Below are 26469 nucleotides of genomic sequence, written 5' to 3'. Positions count from 1 at the left end.
CAGAAAAGCAAATGTTTTTCCTTACCACTCTCCATTAGACCCTGATTGTCAGTGTTACATCACATTTTTTGCTTATTGGGGATAGAGCCCTCTTCATAAGGCCAGAAAACTGGAAGACAACATGCATGCTCCAGCTGACATCTTTTAACTGCATTTTGAGGAAAATACAAATGGGGCTTTGATACTAAAAGAAGAGATTCAGGGGTGGCTGGGTGGCTTAGTCGGTTGAGCTTCTGACTTCAGCTCAGATCATGATCTCATGGTTGATGAGCTCGAGCCCCACGTCAGGCTTTGCATTGTCAGCTCAGAACCCAGTTTGGATCCTCTGCCCCCGCCCCCCCCCCCCCCGCCCTTCCACTCCTTGCACTCTGTCTGTCTCTCTCAAATATAAATAAACCTTTAAAAAATTAAAATAAGAGATTCAGGTTATATTCTGAAAAGAATATCTAAGCAAGTGCTAGATCTAGAAAGGACTTGATAAGTGATGGTTCCCTGACTATCAAGCACAGTGCTTTGTAAATAAGGAGAGAGGGATAAGTAGAAATGTAAGTGAATTCTGAACAATAAATAATGTTAGAAATTATTCAGTGCACCTGCTTCATACAAATGGAGAGATGAAGGCTCCTAAATGTAAAGTGATAGTGTCTATAAGTAGCTGCTCTTCTGATACCAAGTCTATGCTTCCAGTGCTGTAGCCCCAGAAAGTTCTTTCATAACCCCAACCAAAACTTTTTGTCTTATATTTTAAATTTTTCTTAGGTAATCTGCTCATTTATTTGAAATCTGAGCTTAACATTTTGACTAAGTAGCTGAAGGTTCTCTTTAAGCTTCTTTTCTCTTTGCTGAATAGTCTCAAAGGAAGGAAGTTTTCATAGACCTACTTTCTACTAGATACTGAAATGAAGAAATAAGGTATATTACCTATTACGATGCCTTATGTATATCTGTCTTTTACATCTTAAAATGCCATTTTTTAAATTTTTATTTAAATTCCAGTTAGTTAGCATACAGTGTAATGTATTCAGGTGTACAATATAGTCATTCCACACTTCCATAAAACACTCGGTGCTCCTCACAGTGGCCTCCTTAATCCCCATCACCCATTTCACCATGTGGATCTACTCTGCATCTTGGGAGATTTCCACTGAGAGACATGAACAATACGTAATCTCCACTTTCACAACAATGTCATGTTTATTGTAGATTTTGTGCACAGTGGAGTTTCTAAGAAGTTGCAAGAATCAGACATGGAATTATATGACATGAGAAGTCAATGGTAACAGATCTTTTCCTCTAAAATTATATTAGCAGCCCATTGGCAACACATGATGAGGTACAAAAAAATAGGGAGTCCAGGCACTGTTGCTAATGCTAGTGTAATACAGTAGCAAGAGTTTTTTTTTTATTAGTTATGAAATGACAGAAAGTGTATAATTGGTTTCATCCCTAATTACTTGACCAACAAGTATCCTTACTTGGATTTTAAGCATCTAATATACAGTTTTTGCCTAGAATATCTTTATCAATAGCACTGGAGTAGAATGGATGTCATCCTATGCTCTTACTTCGGTTTTCCCACTATACAGCTATGCACCCTTAAACAAGTCATTCACAGTTTCTGTGCTTCGGTCTATCATCTGTAAAATGAGATAAGCTATATAACCTCTAAAGTCCTTCCATATTAACAATCAATGATTCTTTGTTATCATAAACTTGATATGTCTTCTTAGATAAGGCCCATTAAAAATTTTATCACGATCAGAAAAATATTTTACTGAATATAGGTACCTACAAATTGTAAGCAATAGGGTTCTCAAACTAATGTGCTCTGCACTCTTTGAGGGATTTTATAAAAATAAATCATGTTTCAGATGCTATTAACAAATGCAATCCTCCTCTCTAACAAATGCAATGCTAAAATGATTCAAAACATTTTTAAGTCAATGAGATGTGTTAACTCAATGGTAGGAATTATTTCACAATGCATATGTATATCAAATCCTCATGTTGTACACTTTAAATGTCTTACATTTTTGTCAATTATACCTTAATAAAGCTGTGAATAAATACACACACACACATATATACGTATATACATACGTACATACATACAAGACTAGTGCCATGAAAAAAGTCAATGAGGACAGCCACAATTAAAAAAGAAAAATCAGTGAGAACAGATTCCAAAACTATTCATTTATCAGACTTACATATTTATGAAAGAAGCAATAACCACTAAATTAATTTCTAGTATATTCTCTCAAACTCCTGGAAAATTTGATAAAAAAATATACTTGAACTTGACTATCAATCTGTCCAGAAGTAATGCTGGAGCAGATGGGGTACCCATGTAAAATTAGGAGAATACTAATACTAATATTGACTGCACCTTCTGCAAAACTCATCCCAGAGACAGAAAAAAGCTTTTGTTCAGAGAATGAGGGGCACGGCTCGCATCTTTTTTATGGCAGCTTCACGTGTGTGTAAAAATGCAATGATCACTTCATATCTCATAATATTTGGGTTTGGACAAATAAAGATTTGAAAAAAAACACCCAAGTTTGGTTACCTTGGGATGGGAGGGGATGGGTAAAGCAGGGATGCATTATGACTTTTATGGGCTCTGGGCACGTTTGCCTTTTTTGAACAATTCCTCAAAAAATGTATATTAAAACTATACTTTGATTTATAATTTTATATTTTTAACTTTTATACTTGAGGACTATATTTGTATAAAGATTAATAAAACCCAAATGGGATCACTTTTTTTTCTGATTTTAAAAGAAATTAAAACATTATTTGTCCACCTAAAGGTATTGTGGACCCTGGGCATTTTGTCTACCGTGCCTAATGCAGAAATTGGGTAAGGGATAAAGCTTTTACAGTAAAGCCAACTTTTGCCAACCTATCTGCCTCTCAATCACCCTGGAAACTTTGCTTTTGCTAATCTAATAGTCTTTTAACTTTTAATATCACTCTACATCTCAAGAGAGGAAAGTGTGTACTATCTTTCCACCCTATGTATAGTGGGTGTTCTGTGACCACCAGAAAAACTATGGAATCTCTTCTTCTTCTCACTTATTCTGTACAATTCTTCCCCCAACTTCCCTGAGTAATGAATCAGGATTTTGACCTAGCTTCTCATATAGAAGGATGACTAGGTTAAAACTGATATGGTAAATGAAAACAATTCAGAAGTGTAATGAGCTAAATGGTGTCACTCATCAACATCATCATTGTCATAGTAAATATCTATTAAAAGGAGAATTAATGTAAAAAGAAGTAAAATCAGACTTCCTTTAGAAACAGATGTTCAGTAAAATTTCCAGTGTTACTTTTTACATTTATCATGACCTTCTGCTGGCCAGACATAATCTGGACCCAGGCTACTACCTCTAGCCTTATGTCATCTCATATGGACTTCAGCTCTGCCCATATTGGTATTCCTGTTCTTACTCAAATATATCACGCTTTTACCTGCACCAGAGGAAAAAAAAATTGTTTGTTCATTTATCTATCAAACTCTTCCCTAAGACTTATATAGCCTACTCTCATTTCTGTCATGCATATAATTGTCATTTCCACAATGACCCTCTCTGAGTCTTTCACCTAAAATAAGTGCATTCTCTACCCTCTTACCTATTGTGAATGGTTTTATTGCATTTAACACTACTTGAAGTTATATGTTTATTAGCTTATCTGTTTTTGTCCCCATTACTGTCACAGCGGTAGGGAACCTTGTTAGTTATGTTCAGTAGCATATTTTCAGTAAGGCACTTTGTCTTTTGTAGATGCTTAATAACCATTTGTTGTAAGAGTGAACAGATGACTGAACAAATCAGGAAAATGTGTTTTAGTGTTCTAAACTAAGGGATATGGGCTCTCCTTTCCTGGCCTGCCCTCTGCAACCATGCAATAGAAAATATGAAACTGATAGGACTCACCAAATAATTAGGAGAATGAAAGTAGCATAACACATGGGCCATGTACCCTTCTTTCCTTTCAGATGCCTATACCAGAGCAGAAGTTGTTTATGAGTGGACCAGAGAGCCAGCACGCTCAGTGGTTGTAGCAGAAGATGGATCACGCCTAAATCAGTATGACCTTCTTGGGCAAACAGTAGATTCTGGAATTGTTCAATCTAGTACAGGTAAGTGCCATTTGATTATTCCAGATATTTCAGAAGAAATATAAGCAGTTTTTGTGAGAATGTGAGAATTCAGTAAGGTCTTCAATAACACATATAGAAACAAGAAATTCTGCTAAACCAGGACCAATTAAGCGAGTTTATAGTATACACTCTACAGAGTTTTGCCCTTGGATTCAGCATTTAACGTCTTTTGGCCTCTGTTTCTTTGTTGGCAAAATAAGGTACTGGTTCTATGTGATCAGGGTAGCAGAGTATTTAGGAATGTGAACTTCTGGGGAAGAATGTATGGATTAAATTCTTACTCCTACTTTACCTGATGATTGTGGAAGAAATAAATTAAATGCATAAAGAGTGCTTATGATATTTTCTGGCACATAAAAAATCTTTTTTTTTTTAAATTTTTTAATGTTTACTTATTTTTTGAGAGACAGAGAGAGACAGAGCATGAGTGGGGGAGGGGCAGAAAGAGAGGGAGACCCAGAATCTGAAGCAGGCTCCAGACCCTGAGCTGTCAGCACATAGCCCGATACGGGGCTCAAACTCACAAACCACAAGATCATGACCTGAGCTGACGTCAGACTCTTAACCAACTGAGCCACCCAGGTGCCCCGTGAAAAAATTCTTAATAAATGTTAGCTATTAATATCATCTACGCCCAATTTATTGCCATGATTCGATGAATCTTCGTGCATTTGTAGCAGTGACCTCTACACATATGATACCAAAAGTCAATTTCTTCAACATAAACCTATCCATTCATGTCTCCAGCGATGGATCTTCCACAGCTAAATTCCACAGAAACATAATTACATTACTGACCACTTCACTTTGGAATTAAAAGTAAGTGAGGTACCATTCTTCTTAGTATTGTAACTGCTTTACCAACAGAATACTGAGAACTAGATCAGATAACTATTAAGCAGCTGGACCCAAAACTTTAAACTTTTAAAGTTGCTTCAAGAAATTAAGAGTTTAGTTATATAAATATCCATTTTATGACTAAATGTAATGTGATCATCAGGCTGGAAAATTATAAAGTTTGCATTTTAACCCTCCCTCAATCCTTCAACGTTTATTTATTTTTGGGACAGAGAGAGACAGAGCATGAACGGGGGAGGGACAGAGAGAGAGGGAGACACAGAATCGGAAACAGGCTCCAGGCTCTGAGCCATCAGCCCAGAGCCCGACGCGGGGCTCGAACTCACGGACTGCGAGATCGTGACCTGGCTGAAGTCGGACGCTTAACCGACTGCGCCACCCAGGCGCCCCAACCCTCCCTCAATCCTAATACTTTTAGTTATGCTCAACTATTGAAGACTTAACAAGTTTATAGTTGTCTTTAAAATTTTAAATTAGTTCATTCACTTTGATTTGTAATTTCTAAAAAATGCAATTTGGTAATATGTAAGGGTAGAAGTGCTGATTTTCTAAGAAAAATTTCTTCCTTATGTTTCAGGCTTTATATTAGGACCCTGATAATTCTAACATGTTCATGTAATAGGTCAATATATCTTATTCTGGTTATTGGAAAATTCCTGCTTAATGGTATCTGCCTTTTGCTTACTTTATAGAAACCATGGCTAATCTGTAAATTCAAATGTTTATGTTTATTGTTTTGAAAAATGGAGAAAATTGCTCCTCAGTTTTGCCAACATTAAAAATACGTGTGGCATAGTATAAAGTTTTCAACTTTGCAGTGAGAAATAGGTAGACTCAAATCTTGGTCCTGCCACATAGAAGCCTGGTGACTTTGGGAAAGTCCTGTATCCAATTAGAAACTCTGGTGTCTTCTAAGAAGTGGTGATTCTATAATCTTGCATTAAAGATGAGATAATATAAAACATTAAACAGAGTGCTACATATAGTAAATACTCAAAATGGTATGTAGCAGTCATTGCTATAGTCTTGAAGATATTCCATAACATGGAAAATAGTGAAAATGTTTTTTTCTTCACAAGTGAGAAAACATACTAAAATGAGCAGTGTTTACTTTTAAAAATCGAATGCTATTTGGATATTGTGGCAGGCACTGGAGAGTCGATGACAGACAAGGCAGAGATCTTGCTGTCATGGAATGTGAAATCTAAAGGAAGACAAACATATAAACTATAATTATCAAAATGGGTGGTAAGTGCCGTGATTAGCATTTTGTGAGGGCAGGGACCATATCTGTCTTCTGTATCCCTATTATTTACTATAGTAGCTAAAACAGAGGAGACACTGAATATTTTGAATTAATGAATAAAAAAAGAAATGTATCCAGCCTAGAATAATCAAGGAAGAGTAACTGCAGGGGTTGACTTTCATGTTGTTAATTTGTATTTATTGGAAACCAAATAATCAGTATTTTAAGCCCAGAACATTGAAAATAATAATCATAGGACTTTCCCTCTAGAAATTCTCCATCTAATATCAGTAGAATGGAGGCTGAGGGATGTGAATGAAACAATAATTCAAATTCAGTGGCATGCAGGTATTCAATAGTAAAAGTATACACAAGCCATGAGGATTACTCACGGGAAGGTGTGCCTCCACTCTACTTCTAGTGCTGGTGACCTTGACATGTCTCTGCATCCCTCTTTATGACCAGTTTCCATGTCTTCAAAGTGAAAGGCTTAGTCTGATGAACTCGGAGACTTCTCTGGCCTCATCAGGCTTTAGCCTATATACGTTCTAGTTATTCAGAAATAAGACACAGGCACAAATTGGGGATAGGAGATGAGAGGCAGTGGCCTAATCTACCACCACCACGCTGGCTGGACCTCATAAGTTGAGTACATTAAAAGTACTCATCTGTGCTAGAACAGCAAGTTTATCTGTACAAATAAAAGTTTTTTCTTATCATTCCCGTAATGGATATTGTTTGGGGGATGGGAGAAAGGGAGGCGAGGAAAATAGTGAGCAAATTCTCCAATGTAGGAGCTCAGTTTGGTGTACATTTTCATCTCCACGATAAGTCACTGAACTATACTTCTTCTGGGTCCCCTTTAGCTCATCAAAAACCCACCCTGATAGATTTCTGTGGGGGAAGAAACAAAGATCTTTTCTAAGGTCTTCCATCCCATGTTTCAAATATCCTTGTGGAGCCCTAAAAACAGTAAGTTAAAATGGCACTGAGTGCTGTTACCTCCCTGTTTCTGCCAGAAGACTAGGAATGATAGCAAGAAAGAGCACACACATTGAGAATTATTAGATAAAAAACATCTTCTACCTTAAATTTCTCTGTGGGGAGAGAAGCAATATAGATCACCTCTTAGAAGGGGTTGCCCTACTTGCCTGAGCCAACTCACATGTGAACACCAGTGGTCTTTTTCAGTGGTCTTTTTCTGTGACCTAGGAGGGGGGAAATAAGAGGTTCAGTTCAATCCCTGGATTTTTAAATTCAGTACAAACCCACTAAAGCACAATCTTTTTCTGGAGTCTGCCATAAAATTTTGGAGAAGAAAGTAAGTTGGAGATTTAGTTTGAAGTACAGCTAGTCACCTGGCAGAGAAAAACCTTAAAGGCACACTAAATGATGAGACCAGTCAGCTCTCAAATCCAGTACAATCCTATGTTATTAATTTATTTATTAACTAATTCCTTCAGCCATTTGCTCACTTACTGTGTTTGACATTGTAATTGGGCCTGGAAAAGATAGATGAAGGACACATAATTCCTGCCTTCAAGAAGCTCATAGTTGATTGATATAAGTAGCTAACCTGCACTTGCCATTGTTCAAATCATCACAACAATCCCAGGATATAGGTATTATTCTTACTATAACCATTATACAGATGGGACATAATTGAATCCAGGGAGATTTAACTATTCTTCTTAGGTCATACAGCAAGGCATTGGCAGAGCTGGGATTTGAACCTGGGTAGTCTAGCTGCAGAGTGCTCTCAACCACATGACTAGAAATAGGAAATGTAGACATGTGTGAAATCCTATAATGTGGTGCATCATGGATTTAAGAGTGTGGGCTCTGGAATTATGCTGTGAAGTTTTGAATGCTGGTTTTACCACTTATTAACTTCCTGACCTTTGGCAAGACATTTCTCTGTTCATTTTTCTCTTGTGCTATTTGGAGATAATAAGAGGATCTACTTCATGAGCTGCTGTGAGATTGAAATGAGAAAATGCACGTGACCTCCTTAGCAGAGCACCTGACATGTAAAAACTATGTAATAAATATTAGATATTACTATCAATAATAGTGATAGGGTTAGTGCAAGAGAGCCACATGGCAAGAAGAAGAGGTCATTTCTGCTTGACATATCAGAGAAAGCAGTTTGGAACTAGACCACAGACATGGCCCCCATCTCATTCTACTATACCACATTATGTTTCCTAAATAATTCTTTAAGGAGAGCCCATGCAAAAATCATAGTAGTCATTAAGAGGCATGGAAATATAACTTATACAGAAAGTATAATAATTAAATAAGTATAATAATTTGTCATTAGGTGTAATGAAAATATGGCCAGAAAACAATAACAAAATAATATGTAATGCATTTTTTAAGTACACAGTGATGACTAAAACCTTCATATTTACCTAAGTTACTAGATGGATTTGATCAGAGGAAATTTAGGTGAGCTTTGCTGAGTATGAATATTTCTTCTTTGTGAATGACTATCTTTTATCCTTAGAACATCAGACCAAAAGAAATTGTGACATCCTTAAAATCTTCTCTGGATGACTTTATTTAAGGACGACCCTGCAGGGTCAAGGAGCCTCAAGTCTCCCATTTATGAAACCTAGTACATGATCTCCAGAGAAATCACTGTAGCCATAAAATGTAAAGCCTGGCAGTTGGGGATGGGGAGAAAAGACTCTATAGTCATCTGATCAACCTATTCTTATTTCAGATGAAGAGATGGGTCTAGAGAGGCTAAGTGGCCTAGAACTCTAACCATTTTTTTTTCTTATTTCTATTTCATAACCCTTTGAGCAGATATTAAAATACGAATTCTTCCCTTGATATTTTTCATTCCTCGTTCCCATTAAAAAGGTATCATAGAAACTTAGGAAACACATAACTTAGAAAACACAAATTTTAGAGTACTTGGAAGGAAAGGATCAACTTTATATGGACCTAATGTTCACTACAACTTTGTTGAAGTGAATGGTTGCTTTCTACATATGGAAAGAATACCTTTCTATCCTTTTGTCTACACGCTATAAATATGCATGTGACTCAATTTTTTTCAAATAACTTCCATATCTACCATTTCATTTTATCCTCACAGCATCCAAGGAAATAATTAAGTAAAGCACTATCATTTTAATTGAACAAATGAGGAAACTGAAGTCAAATAAAGTTAAGCAAGGAATTTGCTCTTCAAGTTCTAAACAAACCCTCAAAGCTGCTTTCTGACTTAGATCCCTGTTTCTTTTCCTTCCTTCTCCTTAATTTTGTATGGTAATGTATCAGAAATATTGTCACATCTAATTTACAAGCTTCCCTGAGGGTTACATGATATGCAAGGATATTTGAATTACAATTCTTCTAGATTATTGAATTAGAGGAAAAGAATTTGACATGCTTAGTGCATAAGCACTTGATGTCTAGAGATATTCTTTAGGAGACTGATTTTTTTTGTTGTGTTTTTCTTTTATTTTTAAACTATTACAACATGATTCTGATTTTGCTGCCTTTTCTTTTCCTTACTTAAATGTTTTGTGCCAAAGCTTCTTAGATTTTGTTTAATTTAAGAAAATGATTTCAGAAGATTTGAAATCCTCCTTTCTCTATTTTGTTAGTGACAAAATGGTTTATATAACAAATATGTTGAATAATAGTTCCTCCAAAATAATATTATTTTCAGAATCTTCCTAAAATGTTCATTGTGAACAACAAAAGATGATAATGGAATATGTATAGATATTCATCTTTCTGACATTCTGGAATTTTTTCTTTGGGCTGGTAAAATTTTGTAAACCTCAGCTGAATGAATGGTTAGAATAATAATGCGTACTCCTGAGAGGATAAAATGTAACATGGCCATGTTCATAAGATGACATTTTAGTAGCCCGGGGAAAATTGGTTTTTTGCATCTTTCTCAAATTTGGATCATTTAATTCTTTTGGGTGACCTTGGAGGTCACCTAATGTATCTATAAAAAATTAAAAGAAATTAGTAAGCATATTTCCCTCCCAAAGAGAGATTCTGATGGATGTTGATTTGAGTGAGTGCCCTTAAATCTCAGTGTGTCCCTTTTCACCATACACAGATATTTGAATACTTAAAATATGTAAAACCATGCTATATTCAAAGAACTATCCTTTTCCAATTAATTTTAAGTTTGATGAGAGGAATAAAAGCATATAAATTAGATAAACTAAAAAGTATAAGATATTATTATAAATGTAAACAAGCTATAAATGAATTTGAAATTACTTACAAGGGATCAGTAAATCATTACTGATAACAATTAAAATTACTGATAGCAATTAAAACAACTAACATTACTGATAACAATTAAAATTGTTATCATTATTAACAATTATCAGTGAAAGCTTATTTGCACTTGTGAATTATTTCCTACTGTGAAGAATAAATGCATTTATTTTACTAATACTTTTACCAATTCTGATTGGAGGGAACAGATAAGAAAATGGGAAAAGGAACTAAAATTTATTTTAAAACTCTTACACAACATGATCTTAAATAGACTCCCTATTCTTCATTCTCCCCACAGTATACTTCTCACTATTTTATAGATTAGGAAACAGAGGATCAGAGACTGAGTTGCCCAAGGCTAACAGTAAGAATATAAGATGTCTAAGTTTTGAGCTCAAATCCATTTGCTTCCAAAGCTAATAAGCTTTCCTTTACGGTACATTTCTTCCTATTCTGATATGGATTCATCCCAACCCATAGGTGAACAAAATATTCAGCAGTAATAGATGTCATGTAGAGAATTTTGTATCAGTATCTCAATATACCGAGTTGTGAGAATGAGTGCTGAGCTATGAGACATAATGCTAAAATGCATTTTTAGAGCTGTGACAGAGTCTTAAATACAGCTTAGGGAGTTTGCTTGTCAGTATGTAACACTGGAGACAATGTTGATTGTGACACTGGGGAAGAGTGGAGTATTTGCTAGTGGCATCTAGTGGGTACAGGTCAGGCTGAATATACAGCAACATATAAGACAGCCCTCACAATAAATAATTATCTGGTCAGAAATGTCAATAGTGCTGAGGTTGAGAAACCTTAATGTAGACAATGGGAATCCATTAAGGTATTTTAAGATTTTACATATCCTTTTTTTATTATTATTTTAGAGAGAGAGAGAGAGAGAACAAGGAAGAGAGGAGGCAGAGGGAAAGAGAGACTCTTAAGCAGGCTCCATGTTCAGCGCAGAGCCTGACGCGGGGCTTGATGCCACAACTATGAGATCATGACCTGAGCTGGAATCAAGAGTAGGATGCTCAAGTAACTGAACCACCCAGGTGCACCTACATATGCTTTAAAAAGATTACTCTGCATCAAAGTTTAGGGAAAACGGAGTGAGGGAGTGGCTAGAGATGAGCAAGACAATTAACGGATCTACAAAGGCAATAAGAGCAGTGACCACCAGATAAACGATAGACTGGGAGATACTGCACAGGAGAAATTAAAATTGTTATGCTCAACTTATTCCTTTATTTCTCCCTCTGAAGCCCTACTTCACATCCATGGATCAATTCCAGGGTTTTAGCCTGAGTGAGTAGAAAGATGAGAGCACCATGAATTCAAAGATGGACTCTAAGTGGAAATTCAACACAGCTGTATGCTGGTCATTATTTTTTATGGGAAAGGTTAACTAATGTCTGTTTTTGAATGTATTTAGTTGGTGATGTCAATAAAAAATTAGAATGTCTGAGATGTCTTGTAGATATTTGGGAATACAGGTTGATTTTAAAAACGATGTTACTTAGAGCTCTAGATTTGGCATCCCTCTAGGTACAAATGACACTAGGGTCAGGGGTGAGAAAGGAAATCCTGGCTAGAGTCAAGAAAAAAAGGGGAAGAAAGCTGAAAGCCAAACTACACTCAGAACCTCTATAATTATTTTCCAGAAAGATGAAGTTTAGGATATTAAGAGATCATGAACAGTTTTAGCCTCATTAAGGTCTGAAGCTGGATGGCCACAGATTGAAACATATATAACAGGTTGCATAGGAGGAAGTTTGGAGTTGAAGGGAAGGAGAAAGATGGAGAAATGTGAATACCAAAGGAAGTGATAGTGTAAGAATACACCTAGTTCTCTTCTACCCACTGACAGATAGCTAAGTATATATATATATATATATATATATATATATATATATATATATATATATTCAGAATCGATTCTAAAGGTTTATAATTGAGAAAATATAACATCAATTAAAAAAATAAACTCCTACAATTTGGTTTGTATGTCTATCACTTTCGACCTCTAAATGAAATCAGATTTTGTTACATACCAAAACCATGAATTGTGCCTACCTAGTCTACTGTTTCCTAGCTTAGGCTAGGAATTGGGACAAGTTCAAAAGTTGTATTGGAATGGATTTTCCTGGGCCTGCCTGAAGAATGGTTTGTGGGGACACCTGGGTGGCTCAGTCGGTAAGTGTCCGACTTTGGCTCAGGTCGTAATCTCACAGTTCATGGGTTTGAGCCCCACTTCGGGCTCTGTACTGACAGCTCAGAGCCCGGAGCCTACTTTGGATTCTGTGTTCCTCTCTCTGCTCCTTCCTGACTTGTGCTCTGTCTCTCTCTCTCTCTCTTTAAAAAATAAAAATTAAAAAAAATTTTTTTTTAAAGAATGGTTTGTGTATCTAGGTAGGACCTGAAGAACTGAATGTCAAAACCTTTCCAGGTGATTCTGATGAATGTATTCCTCAAAATAAATTTTGAGAAACCCTGGGTATAGAACCCAGGGGATAGCTCACTCTCCTATTTCAAAGATCAGGCTTAAGCTAAATAACTTACTGAAGGTGACAGAGCTGCTGAAAGAAATTGTTGGTGTTGCGAGGAACTCCCCCAAGTTGGACACCAAAGCTTCTTCATTAGACAGCCTGAATGTCTTCCATAAACTGGGGATCTGATCTGTTCTAACCCATTAGTATGTGTCATCGGGGACTCACACATTGCCTTTATGGTCATTAAAGCCAATCTGTAAATAGATGCTCAGATATGTCTGAAATGTGTGATGTACCATGATAAGGTTCTGACAATATCTATGACATTTCTGGCACCTCAGTCTCATCCTCAGACCCGTCTTGGTGTGTTTTTGTAATATCTCTTTCTTTTCCTGGATAAAAGTTTTTCTCTTTGGGAACCAAATGTCACCTGGAGACAGGATAGGTCTAAAGAACAGGCTTTTGCTGCTGCTGGAAAAATTTAAAGATAACTTCTTTTCAAGGTCAAATTGTTTCACCTTACTGTCTGTTTTACCCTCTAGGAGAATATGTTGTAATGACCACTCATTTCCACCTGAAGAGAAAGATTGGCTACTTCGTTATTCAAACATACCTGCCATGCATAATGACGGTTATTCTCTCCCAAGTCTCTTTCTGGCTCAACAGAGAGTCTGTACCAGCAAGGACTGTCTTTGGTGAGTGCCAATTAACATCTGCATGCTGATTAACATGGAGGGCAAGTTATATCATATTGGTGACATTGCTGATGAAATGAAAAAGTAATTATACATTAAAATCTGAAGTTAGCACAATAGAAAGGTTCAAAGAGTTACCATTCTCATTATGGTATGATTTTTAAAAACTTTTTCTCTAAATAGCAAAAGCTGTTTCTGGTGCATGTAGTTAGATGGAACTAACGAAATTTTGATGTGATGTTTTGGGAGAGTTGAGGAATGAAGCAAACATAAAATACATGGTGATAGATGAAAAACAGAAATATTAATATTGAAATCATATATTGAGAATGTATAATCATGTATCAGTGTATTTTTGGAGAATCTGAGAAAATATCAGCAGAATTACTTCCTTACATATATGAAGGCAGGGATTCTTTAGGTAGGGAGAGCTCATGAATGACCATCATCAGTATAGAAATACCTCATTTTACCTCATGTGTGTGCTTCTGAAGAGTTTCAAATACACTTTTGTTTTTTCCTATCAAGATGTTTTAAATGTTCTGTATGTTATGAGTTAAGGAAATCTAATTGCAATATTGTTTAAATTGTAACAAACTTTTTACTTATTGGAAAAATCACCCCCTAACTTATAATTTTAGAAGCTTGTATTTCATATAAAGAGGGATTTCCTGCCTGTATTGTAGTACACTATATTAATTTTACTTTAAAGACTGATGAAAACAAAATATTCCATTACAAAAAATGAATTCATTGATTGATTCATACATTGATTCAGCGAACATTTCTTTGAAACCTACTGTGAGCTTCTACTATGTTGTAGGCATAGAATGCTACAGTGAACCGAACATAAACCGCTCCCCTTATGAAGATTATATTCTGGAGCTTAAAATTTGAGTCACATTGAAAATCATAGATAATATTTATTGAATGCTCTTATATCAGGTTATATTATATAAACCTATATTCTCTTATTTAATGCTAAAAAATTCTATGTACTGTTATTATCCCTGTGTCATAGAAGAGAAAGCTAAAGAATAAGAAATTGGGTAACCTGCCCAAGAATAGCACCTTCAGAAGCTATTAGGTGAAGGTGTCTGTAGTAAGACCCAGACTCTCTCTTTGCTGTAGAGTTGGTGCCTTAATGACCATTCCAAACCAAAATCAATATGCTATATAGATGCAATGATGAGACATGAAATCAGGTGGTTGTGGGATTCATTTGGAAATAACAATCACATATTTATTGGTGAAATGTGAAATTATCAAGGTTTATTCTAAAACATCAACTAGGCACATGCCATATTTAACCCTCTCTACCAGAGAATAAAAAACCTTAAGAAGCTTATAATCTAAATTGAGGATTATTCATGTGCCGAGATCCCTATGGCATCAATCTTCAATAACAGGCAAGGCATGAAAAATCTGTTATCTCATGAAAAAAACAAGACTTTGCTACGAGTGCCCAGGAAAGAGTCTTTTCTTTTGAACTTAGCAAAGTGCTTCCAGGTTGGAAATGACCAAATCTTTGCTCTGAGTGTAGTCTAGGAACATAGCTGTATTAAGGTCTGGGATGGGGGCGCCTGGGTGGTTCAGTTGGTTGAGCATCTGACTCTTCGTTTCAGCTCAAGTCATAATCTTGAAATTTGTGGGCTCGAGCTGGAGCCCCCACGTCGGGCTCTGTGTTGACAGTGCAGAGCCTGCTTAGGGTTCTCTCTCTCCCCCTTTTGCCACCCACCCCCACATCTCTAAAAATAAATAAATAAACATTAAAAAAGATCCCAGATGATTCAAGCTGCAGAGCACAAGAGTAGCTCATTTCAAATTCTTTCTTTAATTACCATTTGTTAATATTAACTAGTGTTGAAGCCACTTACTAGAACTGAAGATTGAACTCTTGTCAAGGTGCTTACTTCTATATGTATATTTAATTTGAGCCCTTTATTCACTGGAAATTGAAAAAGAAAGGGAATAGAGAAAATATTTTAATATTTGTGTTTATTTTTGTAGAATGAACCCAGAAGTGCAGTGAAAAAGTTATATTTATTTATTTATTTATTTATTTATTTATTTATTTATTTTAATGCTCACTCTCCCTCCTTCTTACCCTAATAAATTCTATCCTTCCTTTTTGGAAATTCTCTAAAGCATTTTGGAATCTTTTATAAGTCAAACCCTTGCTCTTCACATTTCCAACAACATGATATCTCAGCTAACTCATGCCCTTCTGGTGAACATAACTACGTGTTTGTAAACTCAGCTGTGGCAAGTATTTCTGTGTATCAAGTCATATATTTGTAACGTTTTAAGTTCAATACAATCACTAGTACAATTTCTCTAGACCTTTAGCCTTTTAACATTTACTTAGTACACATGTTTCCATTGTTTTTAGTCTCAATTCAGCACATTCCTCTGTGCTGTGTCAGATGCCTGACAGGGTCATGGATATTTAAAGAAAAAATATACAAAGGAAAAAGAAAAAAAAAAGTTGTTCTTTCTAACAGGTTAGTATAAGGTTGAAGAATGCAGCAAAGTCAAAGCCTGTTTTATGTCTTAAAACATCATTTTGATGGTCCATGCTGTCATTTAGAGGCAGTGTGGTCCTGTAATTTTGTTGCCACATAGGTCCAAGTTTTAGATCCAATCTTCATTTTTCAAAGATTCAGTTGCCTGTAAAATGAGAGAGCAATTAAAGTAAAATAGTGCTTTTTAAAATATTGAGAGAAATAAAATATATGCATTGTCAGATTGAGTTCTTGGAACTTTTAATAGGTGCTCAACACAGTTTTTTTTTCCTTTCTCTGCCCCTGTAGCAAGTGTTGGAAGACCACACACACACACACACACACACCTCTGTTTATGCTATCTTCACTCTTAATTTACCAATACATTTAAAGAACACCCATTCCCAAATTACTTCTGACAGTTGTCTACATGAACCAAAATTAAAAAAAAAAATGAAATTCACTGCAGCAGAGATTTACTAACAAGGACCAAAGTTGTCAATAATAATAGCCATTGGGGCACCTGGGTGGCTCAGTCGGTTAAGGATCCGGCTTCAGCTCAAGTCATGATCTTGTGGCTCATGAGTTCAAGTCCCATGTCGGGCTCTGTGCTGACAGCTCAGAGCCTGGAGCCTGCCTCAGATTCTGTCTCCCTCTCTCTCTTTGCCCCTACCCCACTCATGCTCTGTCTCTGTCTCTCTCTCAAAAGTAAATAAAAACATTAAAAAACATTAAAAAAATAATAGTAGCCATTAGCTTTGTTCTTGGTATCAGGCTTAATACTAAACACTTTTTTTTACAGTATTTTATTTAATATTCATAATATCCCTCTGAGTTAGACTTATTAAAATTAATTTTAAAAGATATAATTTTCTTAATATTTATTTATTATTTGTGAGAGAGAGAGAGAGAGCACGAGTGGGAGAGGGACTGAGGATCCCAAGCAGGCTTCATGATGACAGCAGCAAGCCCGATGTGGGGCTCAAATTCATAAGCTGTGAGATCACAACCTGAGACGAAGTTGGATGCCCAACAGACTGAGCCACCCAGTGCCCCCAAAAGAGATAATTTTTAAAAAAGACAACAGGGATGCCTTAGTGGCTCAGTTGGTTAAATGTCCGACTTCAGCTCAGGTCATGATCTTGTGGTTCATTAGTTAGAGCCCTGTGTCAGACTCTGCTGACAGCTCAGAGCCTGGAGCCTGCTTTGGATTCTGTGTCTCCCTCTCTTGGCCCTCCCTCTACTCATGCTCTCTGTCTCTCAAAAATAAATAAGCATTAAAATTAAAAAAAAAAAAAGTTCAGGATTGTGAGGCAGTTTTCCCAAGGTCATTCAGCAATTACAGAGTTGGGATTTGAACTGGGTTGTTCAGTTCCTCAAATACTGACATTTAATTACTTTGCTCTTAGCTCTAGTTAATATTGATATGTAAATTTAAGAACTGTTTACCGGCCAATATTTCTTAAACCATTTGTTGGTTATATAATACAGATAATTCCCCAGAACTTTCTGTAACACCTCCAAAGTTTAGAGTAAGTCTGCTCCCTATATCTGTGACCATGTATCAAAAAAATATGATTTAATAAAAGTCTCAATGTTTCTTTTTAATCTTATCACTCCCTAACATAGTTACAAAGATCATCTACCTTAGGGGCGCCTGGGTGGCGCAGTCAGTTAAGCGTCCGACTTCAGCCAGGTCACGATCTCGCGGTCCGTGAGTTCGAGCCCCGCGTCGGGCTCTGGGCTGATGGCTCAGAGCCTGGAGCCTGTTTCCGATTCTGTGTCTCCCTCTCTCTCCGCCCCTCCCCCGTTCATGCTCTGTCTCTCTCTGTCCCAAAAATAAATAAACGTTGGAAAAAAAAATTTTAAAGATCATCTACCTTAAAATTCATGGAAAACTAGGAAATACTGGATGGCATAAAGCAGCTTAGAAAAATTAGTCACCTACCAGCTGTGTGACACTGCTGATTCTCTAAATATTAATCCAAAAGGGTAATCATAGATATGAGTTTTACATGAGATGACAGTATCTTCCATGGAAATAATTTACCATCTTTAAAATTCTTTTACCTATTATTACATTTAATCCTCAAGTAATCTTGTGAAAAATTGTACAGAAGTTTCTCTGATAATTTTAACAATTATAGATAGTTGAGAGAATGAAATCTAAATCACCCCTTTTACAGATGTGGAGACTGAGGTCCCTACAAGTAAATTTGCCTACTTGAGGCCATAGAGCTAGTAAGTGGTAAGGTTGGGACTAGTCACTGGAAGAGGTTAGAAGTCTTTCCATACCATGCAGCCTGAGCCACCCCATGGGACTACTGTGAGTTTTTTGATACATTTTCAAATGGCTTAAGAGGTACGTTACAATGCTTCTGTTATAGGGTTTTGCATATAGTAGGTTGATTGTATCAATTTATTAAATGAACATTAATGGATATCATTCACATACCAACTCATAATTGTCTAAATAAGCTAAAAACAACTGGCTTGAAAACTGCTTTGAATATAGGTAACATTAATCACTAAGAATGGATTCACAGAATTGGGCAAATGAGGCAGCATTACCAAAAAAAAGGGGAAAGATTGTGGACATTTGAATCAGACAAACTTGTGTTCGTATTTTTGTCTTGCCACTTCTGAGCTGTATAACCTCAAGCAAATGACATGCAACTTATTTCAGGAATTTCTTCAAAAGAGGAGCTGTTTTATTTTATTATATTAATGTTTATTTATTTATTTTTGAGAGAGTGAGTGGGGAAGGGGCAGAGAGAAAGGGAGACAGAGAATCCCAAGTAGACTCCACACTGTAAGCACAGAGCCCAATGCAGAGCTTGAAATCACGAACTGTTTGATCATGACCTGAACCAAAATCAAGAGTAGGAGGCTCAACCAACTGAGCTACCCAGGTGCCCCAAAGAGGAGCTATTTTAGAATTAGGGGGAAAATAGTATAAAAGCAGAAAAGTTAACAATGTAGCAAAATATTATCCTAAAATAATTCAATTATCTATCAATTATTGATTAACAAGAAGCTACTAGCTTCTTGGTTTATACATTTAGGATATGCAGATAGAATATTAAACAGAGATGAGGATAAACAATTTCTTGTGGATCAGAGACAATGAAGATCTATGCTTTCTGTTTGAAAGCATTGGGGACAGTGAGACAGTATTGTTTCCTTCCCTGCCCAGGACACCTTGTTCAAGGTGCCCGTTTAAGGGAATTCATGATTTTATTAACAGCTTCTCGGTAGCAGAGCAGTTTATCTCTCCAAGAGATCCCCCTCAATACTGCCATACCATGAACTATACACTACACTGGGGTTGTATTAAAACTCACTCATCCCAAACCAACATGGGATGATTAAAAAACAACAACAACAACAACCCACTGTATCTATGGCACTGTTGGTTACCTTTTGCACAAGTAGGTTGGCCTCCAGTGATCAAATTTTGCAGTATGAACCTACAAATTCACTTAATTTCTCTCTTTACAGGGGTAACAACTGTGCTCACCATGACAACTTTGAGTATCAGTGCCAGAAATTCCCTTCCGAAGGTGGCTTATGCAACTGCAATGGATTGGTTCATTGCAGTGTGCTATGCCTTTGTGTTCTCGGCTCTGATCGAGTTTGCCACAGTAAATTATTTCACCAAGAGAGGTTATGCATGGGATGGCAAAAGTGTGGTTCCAGAAAAGGTAAATGCTTTAAGATCCCCTGTAATGCATCACTGGTATGTCTTATTAGCCCTGTGAGATGGCATGTTCAGACTTTGGGAAATGGCTGAAGAATGCAGAGACAGGGTGATGAGGATTCTTTGTTTCTTAGATAATCAATGACTATGTGCTATGGTAATTTTGGTAGTGCTAAAGAGAGGGGTTGTTTGAGTGGGCAGATAGGCAGAGCAGAGTAGAGTAAGGAGATCATAGAGAGATGAAGGAGAACATTTCTACTCAAGTATGCTTTCCTGTGCCCTCCATCGATTTGAGAACAGCTTTAATCAACCTGACATTAGGAGCTAATAAAGCTATGCCATTATAATTTTTAGAATTTGAAAATCATAGCCTTTTGGTCGTTTTCTGAGCCTAATCACCTTGGTCATAAATATTATGACTATAATGCCTCAGTGGAATTGAGTTTGTGAGATGCATTATCTCCAATTTTCAGTAAAGCAAGGGGCAACAAATATATTTCTTTCCCCAAATTAGAGTTTTGCTTTAAGGATCATACACAGAAATCACAGAAAAATTCTTCTTTGTAGAAAATTATGAAGTACAGCTCATTACTGTTTTTCTAAATTAGAACCTATTCTAGAGTGTATTTTAAAGCACATGAAAGGAGGATATTTCTACTTCTGTGGCTTGAAAGTAAAGTATGTCAAAATGCAGGTGAACCTTCAGATGGTAGAAAGAAGGTCAAAGTCAGAGACACAGAGATTGTAAGACATCTAGAAGTAATTTAGAAGAATTCACTCTATAGTAATTTTCCCAAAATTCTGTTCCTCAGAGTACTAATCTCATGAGATAGTCCCTAAAAATAAAGTTGTGTGGTTGAATACACTTATATAATGGTGTATACTATATCACAGAGTCACAATATATTTGAGAATCTGAAAGGGTCTATAGTAAAGAAATTAATTTAATGGTGTTTTCCTCATAGCTCTACAGATGTACTAGAAAAAGGAATGCTTGTGGTGGAAACATCTACCGTATTTAAATGAATTTATAGTGTTACTGATTATAAGATGAGTCATTAATATATGCATATGAAAGAAAATATACTGCCAAGTAAAAGCCCTTTTAGATCTACCCCAGATGAATCAGCTGAACACCCCCATGCTCTCCTACACAGGTAAAAGCGAAGGAAGGCTCTGTGTAGAATGCACTGTGGCAGCCAACAGTACCCGAACCACACCCTCAAAATTTGCCTTCCCTTGAAACATGCTTGGCAAGTATTAAAAAAAAAAATCTGAATTTTCAAACCAAGAACCTTGGCTCAGGTTCAGTAGAGAGAGGAGATAAGACAAAGGGATTGTGTTTACTAGTTGGAGAGAGGAATGAAAAGAGTGACGACAGAATTGTCAAATACTTACTTTAGCCACTGATGGCCTCCATTTGTCCTAGAAAAGAAGAGCAGCCCAAAGGAGAGAGAGCCAAACATAGAGATGGGTAATCATAAGACACTACCAGTCGTAAGACATAGCCCAGAGTCATAGATGTGAACAATTTTTAAATGCACATCTTAGAATCACTGGAATAGTCTACTAAAGTTCTTCAGAATTAATGATATGCAAACGTGGGTGATATGCAACTGAAGTGATGTGCAAACATTGGAAAAAATTGCTTTTCTGTCTTAATACTTTGCTGCATGAGACCAGTGTCTTTCTGATTCTGGCTCATCAGTATTGGTTGTTAGTGATTTGTTACATGAATTTGGTCTGGAAAACATAGAATTTAGGTTGCAGCATTGGTTGAGCTCACAGGTAAGTTTATATTTATCTCTGTCTGATGCTGTATTAGGTTTCCAAGTCCTGTGTCTTAATGAAAATATTCTAATCTCTATCAGTCTATAGTCTATGTTATTCAGTATATAAATGTAGATATAGGTATAGTCATATCCTACCTATATATACACACATATATATATTTATCAGCGAATCATCTATATCTATCATCCTAAGAAGAAAGACAATATTTTCTGTAAATTATCTATGCCTCTGTAAAAATCTTCCCCAGGGATTTGACAGTTTGATTTGCTTATTACAGGGAGTGTGATCACAATGTGACCCAGGTCTCATTTTGACATTCAGAGAGGATGAATAAAATATTTTTTGTATGACCAGATGAGTGTATTCTATGATCAGGAGAGTTAAATTTCAGTCTCTAACATGATATAACTTGAAAATAAAAAGAAAATTTCCATAAGTCATCACATTATCAAGTCAACATTCAGTAGCCGGCTTAAGATCCATTCTCATATACTAAATTGCTGAAAGAAACACCAGCTTCTTAGAGAATATGGGGAGCTTAACGTTCTTAAAAATTAAAAAAAAAAAAGTTAAGTGCTCTTTCCTGATAAGCCAACCAGATATTTCTCAATATGTTATTCAACTTGATGTTGCAAATAAAAGCACTTAACTTGATAAATTTTAGTATTCTAGTGCTGGAGTACTATAATAATTTGGCACTGGGAGAAATGAAATCTATTAATAATATAAACTCTCCTCCAAGAATTATTCTTCTTGCTGATTACCCATTTCAGCTTATCTAATAAGGTGTCTGTCATTCAACAAGTTTTGGTTAGATTGGAACCCATTGCCTCTCTTCAACATCAGAGTACATATACATTTTATCTAAAGGACATGCATGCTTGTATTCTGCAATATTAGAATTCTTATTTTTTAAGAAGTGGACTATTATAAGTTCAGTTTGGCTGTTTAACTGTGTTGAAACAAACCATATCTTTTTTTAATTCTAGTACGGTGACAAAAAATGTTACATTACTTCAGGCCTACAACATAGTGATTCAGCAACTCTACACCTTAATGCTATGCTCACCACATGTGTAGCTACCAAGTCACCATACAATGCCATTATCATACCATTCACTATATTCCCTATGCTGTGCCTTTATTCTCATGACTCATTCCATAACTGGAAGCCTGTATCTCCCACTCCCTTTTCCCCATTTTGCCTTCCCCCCTCTGTATTTGCCTACCCTATTCTGTATTTGTGGGTCTGTTTCTGCTTTGTGTTTATTTATTCATTTGTTTTGGTTTTTTGGATTCCACATATAAGTGAAATCATGTGGTATTTGTCTTTCTCTGTGTAACTTACTAAACCATATCTATTTTTGACCTGTAGTCATTTTGACAGTGAAAGAGAGAATTACTTTTACTTGCCTCAGTTTTGTACAAATAATTATGGAACTTTCTGTCATTCTTCATAAAGCTTAACCAAATCTGTCTTCACTATAAAATAGGAGTACAGTTAGAGTGAGTGGCCTTACTTTTTATGATGTAATACTAGAAAAAAACAATTTCTGGGCTTTCTGTTGTTTTCCTAATGTAATGTTTACAGATTTGAAGGAGGGGAAAAGGTAACAGAGACATCACAGGGCTGGATAATAAAGAAATTAACCTGTTAAAATTAACTAGTATTTCTTGTGAAGAGCATCAGGTCTTTTGGTAGTAAAATCTTATTCTGATTCAATAATAAAAATGCGGATTATTCAGAGAACATTGAGTCTGGTTGGCTAAGTTTAGCTGTTCATCAGTATTCTCTATACCTTTTTGGAACATCAGTAACCAGACTCCACTTCTGGTTTTCTGATTCAAAATATGAGATTGTGCCCAAGATATTTGCCCTTTAAAAGTGTTTAACTAGTGATTTAGTGTGCACAAAAGAATGAGAACTACTCTTCTAAACTACTGCTATCCAACAGAAACATGTGAGCCACAAATGTGAATGATGTATATAATTTAAAATTTTCTATTAGCTTTTTTCAAAAGTACAAATCAGGGAAATTAATTTTTTTTGTTTTCTTTTTCAAGTTTTGATTTAATTTCCAGTTAGTTAACATATAGTGTAATATTAGTTTTAGGTATAGAATTTAGTGATTTAGTAATATGATTTTACCAATATATCCAAAATAGCATCTTTATAATGTGTAAACAATAAAAATCATTATTAAAGAGATATATTGCATTCTTTTCCTTTTTTTATACTAGGCCTTCAAAATCCTATGTGCATTTGTATACTTACACACATCTCAGAGTAGCGATGTTTCAAGTGCTCAATAGTCACAAGTGGCTAATGACAGTATATCAGACCACATAGCTGTGAACAATGATCCACTTCATTTTTTGGAAATGTCTATATGATAGAAACCCCAAGAAATGCTGCAGTTGTGCAGATAACATTGACAAGCCGCTGACATTGAACAAGAAATTGGCTTCAAGATACCCTGAATAACTGTTTTATCATTTGCCCACTTGCAACCTGGGGAGAAGGAGCAAATAATTGTTGTCTCAGCAACTCATCGCTGCAAAACAAACCACTTCAAAACTTAGTGACCTACAGCAACCTCCAGGCGTGTGGGGCTGGGAGCAACCTGGTGGTACTTCTATTAGGATATGGGCTCACCAACATGGTTGCAGTAAACTGGAGACTCCATCAGGAGCAGAGGATCCACAATGGCCTCTCACTCATCTGGGGCCTGACACTGGGACTGGGCTTCTCACTGTACATGGTCTCTGGTCACTCAGTTTTCTAGTCCAAGCTAATTCATGAGGCAGTAATGTTTTCAGAGGGTAAATGCTGAGGCTGCAAATCTTCTTGAGGATAGGCCCCTAACATGGCATCACATCACTCTACCTCTTGATAGGGAAGCCTGGAAAATACTGTGTCTGCATTTTTCCCCCAGCTTTATTGAGATATGTGACACATGATATTGTGTAAGTTTGAGGTATACCATGTAGTTGATATGATTGATGATACATTCATATATTATGAAGTCATTACTACCCTACCCTACTACTGTCTCCATCCCATCACAAAGTTACCATTTCTTTTTTTTTTTTTTGTGGTGAGAACATTTAAGACTTAGCCTTAGCAACATTCAAGTATATGATATGTATTTAGTATATCATAGTATATGATAAGTATATGTATGTCTCTAGGTATAATCACCATCCTGTACAGTAGATGCCCAAACTTGTCAATCTTATAACTGGGCATTTGTGTCTGCATTTTTAATTTGTCTCAATAAAGCAGGTATACATTCCATTTCTTACATGTTAATCAAAGTATAGATTTTGCTCAGCAACTTATAAACTTCCTTCCCACAGTTTACTGAACAAAATGCTTTTACTCTTTCCTTCAACAGCCAAAGAAAGTGAAGGATCCTCTCATTAAGAAAAACAACACTTATGCTCCAACAGCAACCAGCTATACCCCGAATTTGGCCAGGGGTGACCCTGGCTTAGCCACGATTGCTAAAAGTGCAACCATAGAACCCAAAGAAGTCAAGCCGGAAACAAAACCACCAGAACCCAAGAAAACCTTTAACAGTGTCAGCAAAATTGACCGACTGTCAAGAATAGCCTTCCCGCTGCTATTCGGAATCTTTAACTTGGTCTACTGGGCTACATATTTAAACAGAGAGCCTCAGCTGAAAGCCCCCACCCCACATCAATAAGTCCTTCTATTCACATTCCGTTGTTCAGTCTTCTGCACTGGGAATTGCTTTCTGTTCTCAACGCGGTGATTCCCATCTGCTTTCTTGCCTCTGTCTTAAAGAATTTGAAGGTTTCCTTATTTCCATAATTCATACGAGAACAACAGACCCCTGTCCAGCAGTCCAGAGCAAAGCAGAACATACAGCTGAGAGACAGGATTCTGAGAGAGGAAGCGAGAGAGAAAAATCACGACAGAAGGAGACAGAATGAAACAGAGAGGAAAGGTGGGGAAGGAGGTCCAAGCTATGAGGGAAAGTAGAAGGAAAATAAAACTTAAGTCTGTAACTCCAGGTCATTTGTAGATATTTATTTCCAAATATTCTAAAAAAAAGATACTGTATATGTCAAAAATATTTTTATGTGGAGGTGTTTCAAAGAATACATTATAAATGTTTAATGACAACAATTTTAAAAATCTATGTCTTTATTGCACAAACTACAGTGTGCTTACATTTTGTTTTGTTTTTTGAACGGATGTATAGCTTTAACACTTTGTTTCCAAAGCTAAAGATCCCAATTTTTTTTCCTCCTTTTAAAAATGGATAGTGCATTATATTGCTGTTAAATGCTATTTTAGAATCCATGGAGATTGCATAAGCAAACGTACAGTTCCTTAAGCATTTAATCCAAAAAAGAGAAATGCTTTAAATAGGCTACTTCATCATCATCTGAGCTTTTACCACTTGCTTCGATGAGAAATCATTTTAACAGAGACATACACTCAATAAAAACTAAAAACTAAAAAAAAATATTAATAAAAATGAAATAAAACAATTAAAAATATTCCCTTTGCCACCTTGTCTATATCCAGATAGCACATGGGTCCAATAATCACTTGATACTCATTATGAAGATGTTTTTAGAGAGGCAAACCTATTTTGCAAGCTCTAGAATTGTTGAATGTATTATTTTATATAACAGTACATTAAAAGCTTTAGATTGAAATTTATGATTAGTAAACAAATATAGACTATATAAACAAATTATATATGTAAA

General features: G+C 36.1%; 1 protein-coding gene across 1 annotated transcript in view; it reads left to right on the top strand.

The window, feature by feature from the left end:
- Nucleotides 1-25433, top strand: part of GABRA1 (gamma-aminobutyric acid type A receptor subunit alpha1) — a 56232-nt gene extending 30799 nt beyond the window's left edge. The window contains exons 6-9 of the mRNA XM_047073252.1: nucleotides 4007-4150; nucleotides 13573-13725; nucleotides 19731-19933; nucleotides 25122-25433. Of these exons, the coding sequence (XP_046929208.1) occupies nucleotides 4007-4150; nucleotides 13573-13725; nucleotides 19731-19933; nucleotides 25122-25433 (812 nt within the window). The remainder of the gene's footprint in view (nucleotides 1-4006; nucleotides 4151-13572; nucleotides 13726-19730; nucleotides 19934-25121) is intronic.
- The last annotated feature ends 1036 nt before the right edge of the window (nucleotides 25434-26469 follow it).

The sequence above is a fragment of the Lynx rufus genome, unplaced genomic scaffold (assembly GCF_022079265.1).
Source record: "Lynx rufus isolate CCGP_SWC_20201006 ecotype Redwood Valley unplaced genomic scaffold, mLynRuf1.p SCAF_1, whole genome shotgun sequence".
In the NCBI taxonomy this organism is placed as follows: Eukaryota; Metazoa; Chordata; class Mammalia; order Carnivora; family Felidae; genus Lynx; species Lynx rufus.
The sequence above is the reverse complement of the archived record's forward strand: the minus strand, read 5'-3'. Positions and strand labels throughout refer to the sequence as shown.